Source organism: Carcharodon carcharias, chromosome 3 (genome assembly GCF_017639515.1).
Source record: "Carcharodon carcharias isolate sCarCar2 chromosome 3, sCarCar2.pri, whole genome shotgun sequence".
Lineage (NCBI taxonomy): Eukaryota > Metazoa > Chordata > Chondrichthyes > Lamniformes > Lamnidae > Carcharodon > Carcharodon carcharias.
The window spans coordinates 202,109,979-202,130,188 of record NC_054469.1 but is presented as its reverse complement, the minus strand read 5'-3'; the positions used below and the strand labels follow the sequence as shown (position 1 = coordinate 202,130,188).

At 42.8% G+C, this 20,210-nt stretch overlaps 1 protein-coding gene and 1 pseudogene across 1 annotated transcript in view; one reads left to right on the top strand and one right to left on the bottom strand.

The window, feature by feature from the left end:
• The first annotated feature begins 10,178 nt into the window (after positions 1 to 10,178).
• The window catches only part of ankrd33ba (ankyrin repeat domain 33ba), a 55,537-nt gene continuing 45,505 nt past the window's right edge, over positions 10,179 to 20,210 (top strand). The window contains exon 1 of the mRNA XM_041184431.1: positions 10,179 to 10,308. Coding sequence (XP_041040365.1) covers positions 10,188 to 10,308 — 121 coding nt within the window. The 5' untranslated portion in view covers positions 10,179 to 10,187. The remainder of the gene's footprint in view (positions 10,309 to 20,210) is intronic.
• Positions 11,574 to 12,001, bottom strand: LOC121275725 (annotated as a pseudogene).

The window sequence follows — 20,210 nt, the reverse complement described above, 5'->3', positions numbered from 1 at the left end:
CTCATTCCTTTCACGAAGTGTCCTGAGTTTGGATTCCACATGGCGCTGTTCGTTTTAGGTAGTTAGAGAGTCCTAGAAACAGCAGCAAATTCTGTTTCTTAAGCAACAGCTTCTGGACCCATCTTCGGCAGAAGAACACCTGCATGCTGCCCAACAGGAAGAGTTTACGCTGCATCAGCTGCCCTACGACAAATTCGGAGACTGTTAAAGTCGTGGATGCAATTAGGAAGGTGATTGCATCATGCAAAGCTATATTTAGTAACCTGCCAAAGGCTATAATACAACAGAGCCTTTTTTCCTACTGTGTATGTTTATTAGTGATGATAGTGATGTGTTTGATGTACAGATAGGGTTGACAAGATAGGGTTCAACATTGTCCTGGAGTCTCCAGGAGTTCTGATTAACTTGCTGGACACTGCTATGTGCAAACTGGAGAAAAATCGTAGCAGTCTTTTAAAAAAATGTATTACTTATTTTTTTTGAACACCTCAGTAGTTATAAAATAGTAGAGATGGAGAAAAGTTGATTAAATAGGTGGAGTGGTTGGAGGGAGGAGGTCATGTGATGAAACCTCCAGGAATATGTCCATTCAGATCAAGCAACTCTATATGCTGCTGCCCTTTCCCTGCTTTCTGTCGAGTCCAAAGGTCACTTTTCAAGCCCCACTCCAGGATTTGAATAGGTAATCTAGAATGGTACTTCAGTGCAGTAGTGAGTGAGTGCTGTACTCTTGGAGCTATTAAACCAAGGCATCATCTGCCTGTTCAGGTGGATGTGCGAGATTCCATAACACTATTCAAATAAGGAAAGGGTTGTTATTGCACATCATTATGTTACTGTTTGTAGGAGCTTGCCATTTGCAATTTGGCTGTAGTGTTTACCTGTGATTACACTTCAAAATTTGCTAACTGATTGTAAAGGGGAGGCTTTGGAGTAGTGGTATTGTTGTTGGACTAGTGACCCAGAGTAATACTCTGGGGACCTGGGTTTGAATCCTGCCACGGCAGATGGTAGAATTTGAATTCAATAAAAATCTGGAATCAAAAGTCTAATGATAACCATGAAACCATTGTCCATTGTTGTAATAACCCATCTGGTTCATTAGTGTCCTTCAGGGAAGGACATCTGCTTTTCTGGCCTACATGTGACTCCAGACCCACAGCAACGTGGCTGGCTCTTAAATGCTGTCTGAACAAGGGCAATTAGAGATGGGCAATAAATGCTGGCCTAGCCAGTGATGCCCACAACAATGAAAAAAATGCTTTGGGATACTCTGAGGACATAAAAGCTTTTTCTTTATTTCTTTCCATCAAGAGTCATGAGTTTGGGCTCTACACAATAGTTTTGGGTGATCAAGGAGACTCTGGATCAGCATTGCTGTTCCTTCTAATTAACAATAGGGCAAGAATAAGCACCAGCAATATTAAACACCCATGTATAAATATAATCAAAGGTCTCACTTTGCCAGGCTGCTAAAAAAAAAATTAACATATGAAAGGAATATCACTTTTTGGTTATCATTGGATAAAATTTTTTACTTTCCACACGTTGCTGTGGGTCTGGAGTTACATGTAGGCCAGAAAAGCAGATTTCCTTCCCTTAAGGACACTAATGAACCAGATGGGTTATTACAACAATGGACAATGGTTTCATGGTTATCATTAGACTTTTGATTCCAGATTTTTATTGAATTCAAATTCTACCATCTGCCGTGGCAGGATTCAAACCCAGGTCCCCAGAGTATTACTCTGGGTCACTAGTCCAACAACAATACCACTACTCCATTTAACCACTTTCCATTTTTACTGCTGGTTTAATCAAAAAAATATTTTTCCTTTGTCACCTCGGAAATGATCATTTTCTCTTGGCCAACACTTATCTTTCAACCGACACCAGTAAAAGATGTTTATCTCATTGCTGTTTGTGGGACCTTGCTGTTTGCATGTTGACGGTTGCATTCATTGACTGTGAACCTGGAACAAGTTTTTTCCTTCCCTCTTTCCTCTTGCACTCAGTCAGAGAGAGGTACTGTGCAATTGGTTCAAAGCATTCTGAGTTACATTGTCACACGACATAGAGCAGCATGTGATGCAGGCAAAGGTTTTACTGTACCCATGGGAACTGCACCCCTCCGTGGGTGTGATCTCAGTTGGGACAGCCCCACCAAATTTGCTGGGGTTGACAAAGCCAAATACTTTCATTATTATTAGTGTTTTAATAATCTCACTATGACAGCTCAGAAAGACATTTCACATGCAAAATAAATATCTTACAAATATCTTAAGGACTCCATCCCTTTCCCTCAGTTCCTTTGCCTCCGTCGCATCTGTTTTGATGATGCCACTTTCCAAAACAGTTCCTCTGACATGTCTTCCTTCTTCCTTAACCGAGGTCATGGTGGTTGACAAGTCCCTCAAACGTGTCCGGCCCATCTCCTGCGCATCCGCCCTCACACCTTCCTCTCCCTCCCAGAGCCATGATAGGGTCCCCCTTGTCCTCACTCATCACCCCACCAGCCATTGCGTTCAAAGGATCATCCTCCACCATTTCCGCCAACTCCAGCATGATGCCACTACCAAACACATCTTCCCTTCACCCCCCCCCCGGCGGCTTTCCACAGGGATTGTTCCCTCCGGGACACCCTGGTCCACTCCTCCATCATCTCCTACACCTCAATCCCCTCCTATGGCACCTTCCCATGCAACCGCAGAAGGTTCAACACCTGCTCCTTTACCTCCCCCTCCTCACCGTCCAAGGGCCCAAACACTGCTTTCGAGTGAAGCAGCGCTTCACTTGCACTTCCCTCAATTTAGTCTACTGCATTCACTGCTCCCAATATGGTTTCCTCTACATTGGAGAGTCCAAATGCAGACTGGCTGACCACTTTGTGGAACACCTTCGGTCTGTCCACAAGCATGATCCAGACCTTCCTGTCGCTGGCCATTTCAGCACACCACCCTGCTCTCATGCCCACATGTCCGTCCTTGGCCTGCTGCATTGTTCCAGTGAAGCTCAATGCAAACTGGAGGAACAGCACCGCATCTTCCGACTAGGCACTTTACAGCCTTCTGGACTTAACATTAAGTTCAACAATTTCAGATAATGAACTCTCTCCTCCATCCTCACCCCCTTTCCGATCCCCCCTTTTCCAATAATTTATAGTTTTTTTTTATTATAATTTTTTTTTACACACTTTTTTCTTTTCCCTCCTATTTTTAAATTTATTTCGATCTATTGTTTCATCTCCACCTTTTTGCCCATTTTGATCCCTTCCCCTCACCCCACCTGCACTAGGACCATCGGCCACTAGTTTGTCCTGTTTTCTACCCTTAATGTCACCATTAGCACATCCTTTAGATAATACCACCACCATCAACACTCCTTTGTCCTTTTGTCTATGACATTTTTGGCAGTCTGTTCTTGGCCTCCACCTATCACTGGCCCTCTATCCAGCTCTACCTATCCCACCCCCTTCAACCAGCTTATATTTCACCTCATTTCTATTTTTCCTTAGTTCTGATGAAGAGTCATACGGACTTGAAACATTAACTGTGTTCCTCTCTGCAGATGCTGTCAGACCTGCTCAGTTTTTCCAGGTATTTTTGTTTTTGTTCTAAATATCTTACAAACTTCCCAATTGTATGTGTGGTTACCACCTCCATCAAAATAGCAGGCAGAAATTTGATACAGTTTGTTGAGTGTTTTCACAATGACAGCAACAACAATCATTTCTAAGCAATCGATACTAATACAAAGAATAATACAAGTCATAACAGAAAGGCTTCATGGAAATAAATAAATCCACTGCAACCAATTGAATGTGTTAGTCACGTGGCAGAGGAAATAATCTGACATGAACTGTGCTCTTGAACTCTGCATTGTGCCTAGTTCTGAACAAAGATGGTGAATCCAGCTGCCACTATTTCTGCAGCCCAAATTGGATGTGGGGGCTATATGTATGTTTGGAGTAGGGGAGAGAAAGGAGGGAGTGAAGAGTATTGGATTTTAAGCACTCGTGTCGTATTTTAAAAAAAATGCAAGGATCAAAAACCATGAAGATCAGGATAAACTTTCATGAATTTCTATTCCTGAATGCTGTACATTCTGTAGAAGAGACACAGTCAGTTTGTGTGTGTGTGTGTGTGTGAATGAATGGGACAGGGGAAAGAGACACAGAGGCAGTTGCTGTGTGAGAGTAAAAGAGACAGGTACTAAGTATGTGAATATGTATGCAGGAGATGGGAGAGACAGACACTGCGTTGTGAATGAGAGATGGAGATAGATAGATAGACTCTGTGTATGAGAGAAGGGGAGAGTAAGGCACTGTGTGTCAAAGTGGGAGAGAGTTCATTCTTCAATATATCCATACAGTATGTGTCAGGAGGCCTCTTCTGTGGGGCAGTGCAGATGTTGTGAGATGTCACCCATTCCAGTTTGTTGTTGAACATAGGAGCCTCTCATGCCTGTTCCGCCATTCAGTTAGGTTATCACTGATCTGCACCCTCAGAGTTTTCTGCCTTTGATGCTTTTACCTAATAAAAATCCCACAAGGATTTCAATGCTCCCAGCATCCACAGATTTTTGGTGGAGTGAATTCCAGGTTATTTATTACTTTTCGTGTGAAAAATGATATGCTGTTTCATTCCTGAATGACCTGACTCTGATGTTAAATTGTGCCTCTTTGTTTTGGATTCCCTTGCCAGAGGAAAGTTTTCACTGGGCAGAATTTTGCCCTTGATGGGTGGCGTGGGCTGGCCCCACCGGCTCGGTGGTGGGTGGGCAGCCGATTGCTGCCGCCGAAGTGGGCCCTGCCGCCATTTTGAGTGGGCAGGCCACCCAACGGGAAGCGCTATGTGCTTCCTGTGTGAGGGGGGAGGGATTCCCCAACTGTCAAAGTGTGCTCTTCCATGCATGTGCCCAAAAGAGCGCACAGCTCCCTGAGACTATGTGCTGTTTCAGGGAGAGTGCGGAAAATGTTATAAACTTAAAAAATAGAAAAATAAAAAAATTATTAACATGTCCCCCTCAAGTGACAATATCACACGAGATGGGACATGTTAATAAATATCACATAAAGTTTATTAAAGTTTTTAAAACAGACATGAAACCTCATCCCGCTGGTGGATGAGGTTTCATGTATTATCAGAAGCCTGCTGGGGCTATTGGCCTGCCTGCCAGCCTTAAGGTTGGATGGGCAGGGCCTTTAATTGGCTTAATTATCCTGTCAATGGCCTTAATTGGCCATTGACAGGTCGGCGGGCGGACAGCTGATTGCGCTGTCCATCCGCCTTCCTGAATATTTAACTGGGGCGGGATGACATCAGGGGTTCCTCCCAATGTCATCCCGCGTCATTATTCCGCCGGCGAGTGGGCCCTGCCCCCAACTCACCGACCAAAAAATTCTGGCCACTGTGTCTACTCTATCAAACGCCTTTATCATTTCAAACACCTCAATTAGACCAAAACAAAAACAGAAACAGAAAATACCTGGAAAAACTCAGCAGGTCTGGCAGGATGGGTAGAGAAGAGCACAGTTGACGTTTCGAGTCTTCATGATCCTTTAACAGAACTTCAATTAGACCACTTCTCAATCTTTTAAGCTCAAGGGAGGAATACAAGCTATGTATATGCAATGTTATGATAATAAAGGATGCATCTGCACAAGCCACCACCTCCCACACTCAAAGATCTTCAGACAATTTTTACTTCTCACAAGTCTATTATTTTATTGGGGTTTTTTCTTCTCCAAACGATCATTTCCTGCTGTGGAATTTGCAATTCTCTGAAGTGGCCTGCTTGGGACTTGACTGGAATCAGCAACTTTTGACTAATATTTCTGTTCACCTGTGAGCAACAATGTGTGATAAACAGAAAGACAAACAACAAAGTAAATGAGTCAGATGCTGGAACCATGCCTGCTGCCAGAAAGCCCCTTCAGAAGGGAAATCCAATCTGCTGTCCACAAAACTGGTGTCAAAAAGTCCCGTTGCCATATTAACATATATCATACTGGCAGCACGGTCTGGAGGGGAGATGACGAGGGGAGGGAACAGCGCGTGCCATTAACATCCTTATTTAAAACATTAACTGACAAGTTTCTGCTGGTTCTTATAATGGCATCAGAAACAGGAACAGAAGTAGGCCATTTGGCCCCTCCAACCTGCTCTGCCTTTCAATAAGAATATGCTGATCTGACTGTGGTCTTAACTCCACTTTCTTGCCGGCTCCCATAAAAGTTCACTCCCTTATCAGTTAAAAATCTGTCTTAACCCAGCCTTGAATATATTCAATGACCCAGCCTCCACTACTCTCTTGGCAGAGAATTCAAAAGATTAACGACTCTCTGAGAGAAGAAATTCTCCCTCATCCCTCATGGGAGACCTCTTATTTTTGAACTGTGCCCCTAATGTGCGAATACTGCATGTGGCCATATGTAGTTCCTTTCAAATCACTGAATGATACAGTGTAGAAGAAGGCCTTTCAGCCTATCATGCCTGTGGCAGCTCTTTGAAAGAACTATCCAATTCACCCACACCCTTAATTTTTCCCATAGCCCACCAAATGTTTCCTCTTCAAGTACATTCAATTCTCTTTGAAAGTTATGGTTGAATCTGTTTCCACCACTTTTTCAGTCAGTGCAATCAAATCTTAATAACTAGCTGCTTAAAAAGACTTCTGTCAATGTCACCTCTGGCTCTTTTGCCAATTACCTTAAATCTGTTTCCTCTGATTGCTGAGCCTTATTGCCAGTTGAAAACCATTTCTCGTTATATACTCCATCATGGGCGGAATTTTACAATGTCCGCCAGTTGCTTTGGGGGTGGGGGGTGGGGGGTGGGGTGCAGAAAGTGGGGAGCTCGTAAAATGCAGTTCGTGGTCTGCCCATTGCCTGCCACCCACCCCGACCTGTCTCCCATTTTATGGGTCGACCATCTGTCCTTGGGTCTGTTGTGACCCTTAATGGCCCCTTAAGGGCCTCATCTCGCCTCTGCCACTATTTTACCCACAGAAGGGGCAGGCCAACGCCAGGCGGGTAGGCGGGTAGGCGGCAGCTTTTACTGTGTGAGCTGGTGGTGGGCGTGGAGGTTGGACCCAACTCTGGGGGTTCTCTTTGCCAATCAGAGACACTCACCACAAAGTCATACCCGCTTTTAAACCTTGCCCAAATGGCTCTCGAACCCAGCCCCTCCTCACCTGCCTCGCTGGACCCTGCCAGCCCAGGCCCCTTACCTGAAGGCCAGCCTCCAAAAACTCTTCTTTGGGGATTGCCTGTAGTCCCAGCAGTGGCCACCACTCAAATCTGGTGCTGTTGGGATTACATAGCTGCAGGCTAATCGGTTTGGCTGGCAGCTTTCTAAGGTGGGACCCCCTCCCCAGCTGGGGGCGGAAATCTCATCCTTAGCCAATTAATACCTTGCCGACTGTTACATGGCTTAGCCACTATCGGTGAGGATATGTTTCTCATTGACCCTTCCAAAAAATCCTGTCCCATGTTTTTGAATGCCTCTGTTCAATCTCCCTTTATCCTCTCTGCTCTTCAGAGAATGATCCCAGTTTCTCTCGTTCTCCACGTAACTAACGTTCCTCATCCCTAGTTCTTTGCATGTTTCTGATTGACGTTTTCAAGGGAACTGTCTTATGTGGAGCTAGGAGGAATTGACACCATTAGTACAGAATTGTCCACATGACCCCATGGCGAATCATCCATGTCAGCATCCCACATCATTTACTGATGGATTGGATGGAATTATGTTAAATTGCCATTTTAACTGCCAGTAATGAACTGATCTGTTAATGAATGTGCTCTCAAGTAGACAAGCAGTGAAATGTGGAAGGCCAAGTCACAGAATGGGAGGCACCTCATATCACATTTTTTTTATATCAGTATTAATTTGAGTGGGACTTGAACCCACAACATTCTGACTCATATCCGTCATGTTAATCTGGGATTGAATTAGATATACTCTTAATCCTTTTTACACAGCAGGCATTAACCCATAACACCCTGTAATTTTTGTTCCCCTACATTGACTATTCTATTGATTTTGCAGATTTACAGAAAAGTGTGAAGTAATGCATTTTGACAGAGAGCATAGGGAGAGGCAATATAGATTTAATGGCACAGAGAACAGAGGGGCCTGGGCATTCATGTGCAAAAATCTTTGAATGTGGTAGGACATATTAAGGAAGTGATTAACAAAGCATAAGGGATCCTAAGCTTCATAAGTAGAGATATTGAGAACAAAAGCAGGAAAGTAGCACTGAACCTTCATACAATAGGCCACAACTAGAGTATTGCACCCAGTTTTGGTCACTTCACTTCAGGAAAATTGTGAGGGCCCTTGGGAGGGTGTCAAGGAGATTTACCAGAATGGTTCCAGGAATGAGGGATTTTAGCTACAAGGTTAGGTTGGAGAAGCTGGGGTTGTTCTCCTTGGAGCAAAGCAGATTGTGGGGAAACTTGCTGGAGGTGCACAGGATCATGGAGGTTTAGATAAGGTAGAATAAGTAAAGCTTTTCCCATTAGGTGCTGGTAGGGGGATACAGATTTAAGGTTTTGGATAAGAGCTACAGGGGGGATGTGAGGAAGAACTTTTTTACATAGTGAGTTGTAATGACCTGGAACACTTTGCCTATAAGGGTGGTGGAAGCAGAGACTATCATTGATTTCAAAAGGAAATTGGATGGTAATTTGAGGAAAATTAACTTGCAAGACCATGGGGAAAGAACAGGGGAATGGGACTGACTGGGTGCTCTGCAGAAAGACAGTATGGACTCGAAAGGCCTCCTGCTGAGAATAATCTTTCATCATATCATCTCTCGCCGTCTAAAATTCTGATTGTTTAGACATGACTAGGCACTGGTGGAAGAGCTGGGAAAGTTTGCAATAAATAATGAAAAACATTTGCAGGGAAACATCCAGTGGTTTAAAGCATTTCCTGCCAAGTTTCTGCTTGTCCATGGAAATGCATAATGAACTCTCCTATAATATTACATAATTAAAATTTACAAACAGGAGGAATTGGCAACTAAATATGACTTACACATAGCTGGTAACCCTTTGAGTAATAAACTTTAGTCAGCGATTCTGAACGTGAGGCTTTGTTAAAGATTTGACTAGGGCAAAGTATCTATCAGGAAGGTATTGATTCACTCTGTTACAGGCAGAGGTGCAAATTTGCAAGGCCAATAGGAATGGCTGAATCTGTGTCAATACACCACCATTTTTAATGAGCTGCTATGCTCATCAATTGTAAGGTGATGGCTCATTTTTAAATAATGCTCAGCAAAACAGGGCCAAGCATGGGGGTGAACAGTCAGAAAACCATTTTATGCTTTTCTAATGACATGGTGGCTAGACATTTTTTTGTTTTCCACTGCACCATTCAGAATTCATGAATGTCCAGTCTCAGTGATATTTTTTTAATATATTTTTTCCCATTATTGCCTCCTTTGTTTTGCACTGTCATCTGTCCTTTCATTGAATCATAGTTTGTCCTCTGGCATCTCTTTTATCTCCCCTCTGCTTCTTTTCTGGCTCCATTCCTCTTTATCATCTGTTTGTCTGTGACATCTCCTGTTTCTGACCAAAGGTCAAGAAATGTTTGATCTTACTCTCCCTCTCTCCACAGATGCTCACCTAACTGTTGAATGTTTCCAGTACTTCCCACCACCCCCCCTTTTTATTTCAGATCTGCAGGATTTTGCTTTTCATTGATTTTCTTCTCGGTCATACAGGTCTAATTGCTGGTGGAATTGGAGTGCTGTACTTCAGTTCCACTTTCTTCTCTTATCCTCAATATACCCAAAAAGTGTAGTTCACTTGTCGTTGAGAATGACCTTGTTTGGAGATTCTGTGACCTTTATAATCTTACTCATGTTGGACCCCTTCACCATCGCTAGTCGGCAGTAATTTTTTGTGAACTGTTAACCACTGAGACTGCTTAAATACTTATAGATGCTTCGTTTCTACAATCAATCCTATTTCGTTTTCCCCTTCCCCTCTCCATCAGCTTCTCAGCAATTCCCAGTTCTTTCGCGTGTTCCGTTTTTATTGGCATTTCCTTCATCTCTGTTCATCCATGTATCAGAATTTTGCACATGTTGATTTATATGCAATTTCTGATTTGTGCTACACTAAACTCTCTCTAAAACTGCTGCATGGATTCTGTTTCCAGACTGGGCTGATGGTGGCTTGTTACCAGGGGTTCATAGATATTGTCTTCCTCTTGGCCGAATGCCCTCACCTAGATGTCAACTGGCAAGACAAAGAGGGAAACACAGCTCTGATTATCGCAGCACAAGCAGGTAAGAACGAGAATATCCAGTACATTTATTATTTCAAGTCCATTCTGCTTCTGCCTCGCCCCTCTATTTTAAATTTATTTCCCACCTTATTTCTCCCCAGCAATTGAGGAGGGAGGAGGCATCATGGCTTACTCACATACCTCTTCCAGTGCAATCCCACATTTCAATTGGCTGAATCAGGCGTGTGAAAGAGGATTCACACCACCAATCCCCACCCCATTTTATTTTGTATTTGGTGCCTCTTACCACTTGCACACTTTTAAAATGGCCATCTCCAGTCCCACAATGCAACTGATCCGTTGGCTCCAAGTGACCCCAGTTCCTCCTCCTAAATGATCCAGTTGTTGATTGTGATGACCTGTGATGACCTTGCGATTGGGGAACAAAGCTGGTTTTTGTGATTCCCATGAAATCTTGACATGTAGAAAAAAGAAATGATCATGCTTAACCATTTTAATGTTTAAATGAAAAGGCATGTCCCACAGCATCGTGGGAAAACCACAGCTTAAGGCTGCTTCCTCTCTTGACACTATTTTGGTTCACCAGTGTGAAAACATTCCGAACGTCAATGCAAGTTAACATGTCCACACTTATCCTCCTAGTTTTAGATTGCTCTTCAAGGTAAGAAAGAAGTTCCTCAAGGCATCCTAAAAAGTAAAGTAGTAATTCAACCTGAGGGTGGGTCACTACACCATAGCATTGCAGCCACAGCAACAAAGAGAAATTTATCAAAGGTTTCAGCACTCAACGGGAAGAGTAATAGTCTCGACGCACAACCAAAAGCCTTTTAGTTAAAAGCTTTGGGTTAAAATTATTAGTTGGAGCAGCAGTCAATGCACTGAAGCTCATTTGGTTCTGTCTTTGGTAATGTCCTGCAATGATGCAGATCGCTCATAATTAATGATTCTTTATATCAGTTCTAATGATTAATTCAAGTAAGTGCACTTGTTTGTAATTAATGCTAACAGATCGTGCTGTAGGGAAGTGGAAGTGGCATGTTTCTTTTCCAGTCAGAAACCATACAATGATATATTGATATATACGTCATACACAGCAGAATGCCTCGTCCTGTACAAAAAGGGAGACACAGCATTTCCATACAGAGCCAGGATACAAATAGTGGGACCCTGATTCCGGAGCTCTGCGGCCGCTGTGCATCTGGAGAGGTCACGGAGGTGGGGCAGAGGTTGCTGAGACAGATGGGGTGAAGTTGGGCGGCGAAGTGGGGGTGGCGTTCGAAGTTACAAGTCACAGGCACCGTCACCTTAACCACTCATGACATACAATTTGGTCCATGCCCGTGCGATTTCTATGGCCTGTGATTCGCTGTTTTTCCACTGTTCTGCTACGTCGTTGGCCAGTGGGTCATCGGGGTTGGGTGCGCTGAGTAAAGCCTGGATGGAGAAAAGGACTGCCTGGATCTGCAGTGCTGGAGACCACTTGTCTTTCATAATGTCCAAGCAGATTCTGCCTAGCTTGTGGTGGGAGCTCTTGGTGATGAACCAGACCTTGGGTGCTGCCATAGGGTACACCTCAGGCAAGAAAAGCTCCAGTTTGAAATTTCCCCCTTCAAAGGGCGAGTCCTAGGGACTGGCAATCACCACATGAAAATATCGAGCATTAGCCTCATTGGTACTGGCTCCGTTATCAGACGCTGTGTCTCCTTCACAAGCCGCTGCGGCAGCCCAGGCATGTCTGCCCGAGTCGCTGCTGAGACGCAGACACTGTCTGGAAGGCCTGCCGAGATGGGGAAACATTGCCATTAGCGGCCTGGTGTACTAAGGGTGACCTGGTTGAAACAAGCTGAATATAGGAGAGATCATTCTTCACTGCTCACACACCAAGAGCACCAGTTTGCGCTGTTTTGTCAGTCCACTGCTTTGCGCGTATCTGACCCCCGAGGCCAGCATTCCTTAGTAGGCCTGTGCTTGCTAATCATGCCGGTCCATCTGATTTTAAAATTTGTGCCCTTGTGTTCAAATCCTCACCCTCTTTATAATCTTCTCCAACTCTACATTCTGCTGATATGTCTGTGATCCTCCAACTCGGCTTCTTGCACATCCCCCACTTCCTTTGCCCCATTGTCAGCCATGCTTTTAGCCGTTTACGACTTAAACTCTGGATTATTCTCCCTAAACCCCTTAGCCTCTCCACCTCTCTTTTCTTCATTAAGATGCTGCTTAAAGCTTGCCATTTTGACCAAGCCTTTCACCACTTGTCCAAATATTGTTTTTGGTTTGGTATCAATTTTTCTTTGATTACATTCCTTTGGAAATCCTTGCAACATTTTACTAAATACAAGCATTATCTAAATGCATCTTTTTGCAATCCCCATTGGGAACCATAAACTCAAATAACCAAATTTGCCAAACAACTCCCAAATAAAGAAATTACAACAATATTTCACTTTTGGTAATTTTTACTTTAACACAAATCAGAATCAACATAAATTAAACATGAATTAACAGGCAAATTACAGTCATTATGGACAATAGATTACACATGGAAAAGCAGATACAACAAAGACTATCTCATGTGATTACAAGCATTCACGTCACTCCCTACACTCCCAATGTGGCAACGTGTGCAGTTCCAACGTTTTCTGGCCTCTGGTGCATAGGATCTCTTTCTCACTCAATCTATTTGGCCCTCGGGTGGCATTCTCCGGGAGCCCTATTCCATCCGAGGTCCCCGGGGACAGTAATCGCCTGAATGGCACACTCCTTGAGAACTTCCTTAGCTAGACTGATGATAGACTGGATGGCATAGATTCCCCAAAAACTCATTTAGCTGATCTTTTAATAAATCTCGTTACGCAATACATTTGGCTGTGAAAACACTGAAGCGTAGCAGTGGAATTGTCCAATTCACAATCCCTGCTTTAACTCTGCCTTCAGCTTTTTATCCCTTTTAACTATTACAAACAAAGATCCTTGTAAATGTGCCTTCTCTGTTCTTCCCTTGCTGTAGCTCCTTTGTCAAAGCAAAGTAAAGGTAGGGGCATTGAGTAGGCATTTTGTGCCTATCTTTATGGTAGAAGATTTAGAAAGCTTCCCAAAGATGCCTGATAATCAAGGGATGATAGGGAGCAATGAACTTAAAACAGTCATGGCCACCAGGGAAAAGGTGCTAGGAAAACTATTAGACCTAAAGGTTGACAAATCCCCAGGACCAGGTGGCCTGCATCCTCGGGTCTTAAAAGGAGTGGCGTCACAGCTGTAGATGCATTGGTTATAATCTTCCAAAATGCCTTAGATTCTGGAATGATCCCAGTGGATTCAAAAACAGCTAATGTAATGCCTTTATTCAAGAAAGGATGAAGGCAGGAAACAGGAAACTATAGGCTAGTTAACCTAACATCTGTCATAGGCAAAACTGCTAGAATCCATTATTAAGGAGGTTATAGCAGGATACTTAGCAATTCAAAATGTGATCAGGCAGAGCTAACATGGCTTTATGAAAGGGAAATTGTGGTTAACTAACCTATTCCAGTTTTTTGACAAAGTAACATTTAAGGCAGATAAAGGGGAACCGGTAGATGTGCTGTACTTAGATTTACAAAATGCATTTGATAAGGTTCCACATCAAAGGTTACGACACAAGATAAGAGCACATTGTATTGGGAATAAGATATGCATAGGTTACGAGATGCATAAAAGAATGGTTAGCTTAAAGGAAGCAGAGGGTAGGGATAAATGGATCTTTTCCTAATTGGCAAGCTGTAACTATTGGAGTACCAGAGGGATCAATGCTGGGTCCTCAACTTTTTACAATCTATATCAATGACTTGGATGAAGGGACCAAAAGTATTGTAGATAAATTTGCTGATGACACCAATACAGGTAGGAAAGTAAGTTATCAAGAGGAGGTAGAAAGTCTGCAAAGGAATATAGACAGGTTAAGTGAGTGGGCAAAAATTTGACAGATGGAGTATAACATGGGTAAATGTGAACTTCTTCAATTTGGCAGAAAGAAGAGAAAATCAGAATATTATTTAAATAGAGACAGATTGCAGAACTCGGTGGTGCAGAAGTATTTGGGTGTCCTGGGAGCTGAATCACATAAAGTCATGTTCTGGGAGACAAGTGAAATGTTGACATTTATTGCAAAAGGAATGGAATATAAAAGTCGGGAAGTTTTACTGCAGCTGTACAGGGCCTTGGTGAGGCCACATCTGGAGTAATGTGTACAGTTTTAGTCTCCTTATTTGAAAAATTATATAACTGCTTTAGAAGCAGTTCAGAGGTTTACTTGACTCATTCCTGGGATGAAAGGCTTATCCTATGTAGAAAGGTTGAACAGATTGGGCCTCTACCCAATTGGAGTTTAGGAGTATGAGAGGTGAACTTATTGAAACATATAAGATCTTGAGGGGACTTAATAGGATGTTTCATCTTGTGGGGGAGATTAAAACGAGGGGACATAGTTTAAGAGTAGGAGGCCTCCATTTTAAGACAGAGATGAGGAAAATTTTTTTCTTCAGAAGGTCATTCGTCTGTGGAATTCTCTTCCGCAGAAAGTAATGGAGGCTGGGTCTTTCAAGTTTATTCAAGGCTGAGTTAGATAGATTTTTGATAGACAAGAGAGTCAAGGGTTATGGAGGGCAGACGGGAAGCCAGAGCCAAGACCACAACCAGATCAGCCATGATCATATTGAATGGTGGAGCAGGCTCAAAGGGCCAAACAGCCTACTTCTGCTCCTAAATTCTATGTTCCTATGCCTCTGGCTACACAAGGTCCGTATCTTGACTTGCTTCCTGTTGGTACCGCTTTTGGGTTAACAGTCATCAGGTCACATGAACCAGTATTTCTTATTGTCCAAGAAAACTGCATTTGATCCCTTTGCAATTGATGCAAACACTTTAAAGTCATTTTGAAACATTCTTAAAAGCAATTACAGATTCACTAGACATTTTAAAGAAATTACAAATTTTCCTTACAGTACTGCTCTTGGGTCAAAGGGCATCATAAAGTTATTGTTGTAGTTGGCAGCTATTCTGGTTATGTGCCTAGGGCACTCTGTATGCCTCAAGTATGAGCAAAAATGTGCAAACTATACCAACCGCAGCCTCCTATCTATTAATAAATATAAACAGCAGCATTGATGCACACTGTGATTTGAAAGATAAGTTTCCTTTTTATAAAATAATTGTTTAGTGGCCTCAAAAATTATAGGATCATTTTTTGAGTTGATAACGGTTGTGACAAACCTGTCCTCTTTTACCACATTTTTCCTATCACTCCAGATATTTTTGTAAAGTCTTTTTATTTTAAGAGGCTAAGTATCCAGATTCTTCAAAGTTAAGGGGCTAGAATTTCCTCTTGGGAGTGCCTTTTGCGAGTCAGGCCATTTCGTGGCTCACAAACTGGACCCCCGACTGATGTACGACTTTGCCTGCGACTTTTCTCTTTTCCAGCAGGGCTCGGGCTCACAGTGCAGTTTCCAAGCTGCGGACTTGTGCGGGAGACGTCCGTGTGCAGAGGCAGGCTGATGTGAAGGCTTTACTCGATTCTCAGTGACAGCAGTATGGCTCTGAACATTGTTTAAAGGTGCCTTTAACTGTACCCCTCACCACCCTCACTTCGTCCACCACCCCGCCACCCCACACCCCCTCCATGCAACCCCGTGTATCCTCCATAGCCATTCACCCAGTCTGCACTATGTACAGTCCCCTTATTCCATGCAATATCAATGGAAAAGATATTATAATTGTTGGGGGAAAAAAACTCTCACCATCTAATAAAAGCCTCCATCAACTATCACTGATACTGAGAAAGAATTGCACTTTACCATATGAAAAACAGTGTGTAATACTTATAATCCTATTAGCTTGCATCAACAAACCAGAAACCACATCAAAGTCACAATCACAATTACAACCTCTTAAAACTGTCGTTCATACTCAGATAAATGGAAAACTTACTGTGCTGAAATCCATTAGCACTTGAAATTCAGCCAAGCATTCATAATGGCCACAGCTGTCCAAAAATTAGCATACTGTCTGAGATGGAAGGAACAGAAGATGCTCATTTCAATTTCAATGCAGAGTGCCTGTCAATCAATGGATGGGAGAAAGTCGTTAGATTCTTTTCAAGTGTCAAAAGCAGGGTTTTTAAAAAATCAGCCAGTGCTGTCACTCCATTTAAATCACACTACAGGCTGACAAGACATTGTCTTACATTTTTCATTGCATTATGGTATCTTCTCCTTTGGAAAAGTACTATAATGCATGTGAACAATTACACAATGCTGGTCAATGTAAGGGTCAACTCACCTTTGCAGGAGAGATCCTTCTACTGAATCACTACATTAAAAACACGTCTACATTAGAACACCTAATAGTTTCATTTGCAGGTGTGAAAACATTTTACACTTACCTTACAGAATATTCCCGACTTCTCAGCAGGCTACCCGTTTTCTCCATAAACTCTCAAACCTGACAAGTTTTTAATGGGCTTCCAAAACCCCACACCACCAGATGAAAATGGTGAGTGGGAGGAAATCCTATTTTCATCTTCATTTAAAGTGGGGAACCTGATCTCACCGGGTTGGGGGGGGAGGTGTCATATACACTTTAGACGTTCCCGATCCACAAAAAAAGGCCAGAAGAAAATGGTGTACGGTCAGGAGAATGGGAAAAAAACCCGATTTCCTCCAAAAAAGAATCAAAATGTGGCCATTTTTGCAGTGAAATGCGCCTCTGCACCCAGACGAAAATTCACCCTGAGTTTATGATTATGTGGAGTTTGCTTCCAGGTTTAGTGGGAACAAAGAGTATGTTCCTGGAGTGTTGCACTTACTGCTGCTAGGTTTCAACAGCCTCACCCTCACTGTGGCGTGACCTTCCTCAAAGCAGGGGGCCCTACTTCAAAGATGGGTACCTTCCTCAAAGGGTGATGCCCATCCGTTCAGCTGTCATCTTAAACCTGACAGTTTTAATGTCCAAATTTAATATCCAAATTTCAGTTTCCATCTGGAAACTTTAAGTTCCCTTTAAGCTCCTTAGGCCTTGGGCTGAGTTGAATTGCTTCCAGCATATTGTGTTGATCTTGGCAATTCCAACTCCTTAATAACATTCAAGATTCACATCTTCTATTTAGAACTGTAAGTGAAGTAAATTGTGACTGAGATTTTGGAGGTAATTGTAGCATACATAGAGGCCGCCTTTACAGCCACTAGTAGATTTTTGTAAGTGCCCCTAGGAGCTCCAGTAAAAGGCCCTCCCATTATTTGTAATGATGCTCAGACAGGTTTAAGTTAGATGTCGCTTGTTGACCTTCATTAATGTGATCACTTTGAAGACCCAAAGGTTAAATTAATCTGACAAAAGGTTATTGACCTGAAATGTTGGGCTGAACTTTCATGGAGAAAGCAGGAAGATTGAGTCGGAAAACTTCCCGACCTGGCAGATCTGTCTCCTTTCACCATATTTTTGTTCTGGGGAGGTGGGGACAGAGTGGAGTTGGGCCCCATTGTCTCTGGAGGCAGGCTCAAGGTGGTGAGGCCAGCCTCTGCTTCCTGGGACATTAGCCCAGTTGTCATGATAAATGCCAGGCCCTCAACCGCTCACCCCTCACTACCCCACATGCCCCCTCCTTGACCCCCCTGCACTCATTATTTGTAATGATGCTCAGACAGGATTAACTTAGATGTTGGTTGCTGATCTTCATTAATGTGCCCACTTTGGTGAAGTAAAGATTAAATTAATCTGATCCCCATTATGCCCCATATATCCTGTAAAGCCATTCACCCAGTATCCACTCAGGAACAATGTCTTTGAAATAGACATGAAAAATATAAACTTCTAACAATCTAATACAGCTCTCACTCAAATACACTTCATGGTGCAAAAACCACTAATTCAAAGATGACAGTCAAAGAAGTTAAAGCCCCAACTGGTCAATCTGTCATACAAACAAACAAACAAACATCTATTCAGTAACCATGTCAAAGACAGATAATATTTTAAAACCTCTTGAAACCGTCAATCAAACTGATTAAACAGCCCCCTCTTGAGAGAAGTAGTTCTAAGCTTTTGAAACTCAGCCAAGCATAAATAATGTCTCTAACTGCCAAAACAAACCATTACAAATGTAAACCATGAAGGCTATGGAAACTGCAAAAAAAGATGGCTGGGTTTTTTTTAAGCTCTGCCAGATGGCCTGTCAAAAAGTGCAGTCCAGGAGCAAGAGTCTGTACCTTTTACTCTAAGTGAAAGCTGCAGAGATTATTTTTTTCAAATTTAAAGGGTTGTGACATTTAAATCACTTCAGATCATGACAGTAGAGTTCCCAAGCAGTGTTTTCTTCAGAAAAGGCTGCAATGCTAATTTGATTCAAGGGAAAAAATAAACTAGGGATGCTTCTCCCAGGTAAAGCACAGTCTGTGGGAATGAAGCAAGGAAACAAAGCAAAACCACACTGCTTAGCACTTATGTGAGGATGGAGCAAAGTCAAAGGCACACACACGGAGTCCAATGCTTTTACAATCATAGTTACCAAGCTGGCTTCCTTGCAAGACAGGAGGAGACCCATTGGGAAAAATTCAGCAATCCCAGCAGCTCAATGGGAGGTGACTTAGAGAATCTTTGCTGGAATCAGTTAACCTACACAATGATCTAAGTCAAAATAATTGTCGGGTGCCCTTTTGGGTCACTGTTTTTTTACATTCTTTAATGGGATGTGAGCGTCACGGGCAAGACCAGCATTTGTTGTTCATCTCCGATTGCCCTTGAGATCAATAGTAACCAGATAGCCTTTCCAATTATCAGCGTCGTTTTCAAGCAATGTAATTGGCCATTGGAAATCATATGATGGTTCAGCTCATATCTCTTGCTAACATCTTAGTAAATGTTGAAAATCTATCTGTGGCTTGTGTTGTACAGGTATTATATATTAGAGGCAGGTAAAGGTAGGCAGTGCAAACTGAAAGGAACATGATATTGTAAAACACAGATATCAGTTAATAGAAGGCATCAAAGCCACAAAGTAGTAATTTAATCTGGCAGGTGTGCTGGGACTGGAAACTGCAGAAGCAAAGCTCAGGTGGTTTGTGTTCATCAGCAGAACCCCGAGATTGATTTATGATCTTGATCTCGTAGCTGGCGTTTGTTAGTGTTTCTAAAACACGCAAAGCAGTTTTCCAAGGCGTGTCTGAAAATTGTCAGACTGATGCATTAAGATGAAGCCCTGGGAATGGAGAATATGAACAGGAGTAGGCCATTCAACCTATTCTATCATTCAATTATGCCTGATCTGTATTTCAACTCCATTTGATCCATATCCCTTGATATCCTTACCTAACAAAGATTTATCAGTCTTAGTTTTGACATTTTCAATTGACCTAGTCTCTATAGTTTTCTGGAACTCCACTCCCCTTTGTGTGAAAAATGCTTTCTGACCTCACCCCTGAACGGCCTATCTCTAATTTTAAGGTTATGCCCCCCTGTTCTGGACTTGCCCAACCAGAGGAAATAATTTCTTTGTATCTACCCTATTAAGTTGTTCAATCATCTTAAACACATTGATTAGATGGGGCATAACCAGAGCTCTGTACAGTTGTAGCATGACTTCCACCACTTTGGATTGGCGAAGTACAATGAATGGGCCAAAGCAGCTGAACCAGCACAGCACAGGAGAGGGAACTGAATGTGAGCAGGAAGGAACCGGAACAGAAAGAGAGACTGTAAAGAGGGGGAATTGGGATGGAGAGAGAGAATGTGAAGAGGTGGAATAGAGAGAGCATGTGAACAGGAATGAAGCAGGATAGAGAGAGATAATGTGAATGGGGAGAAAGTGGGATAGAGAGGGAGAATGTGAATGGGGCGGAAATGGGATAGAGAGAGAGAATGTGAACAGGATGGAAGCGGGTTAGAGGGTGAATGTGAAGGAGGCAGGACAGA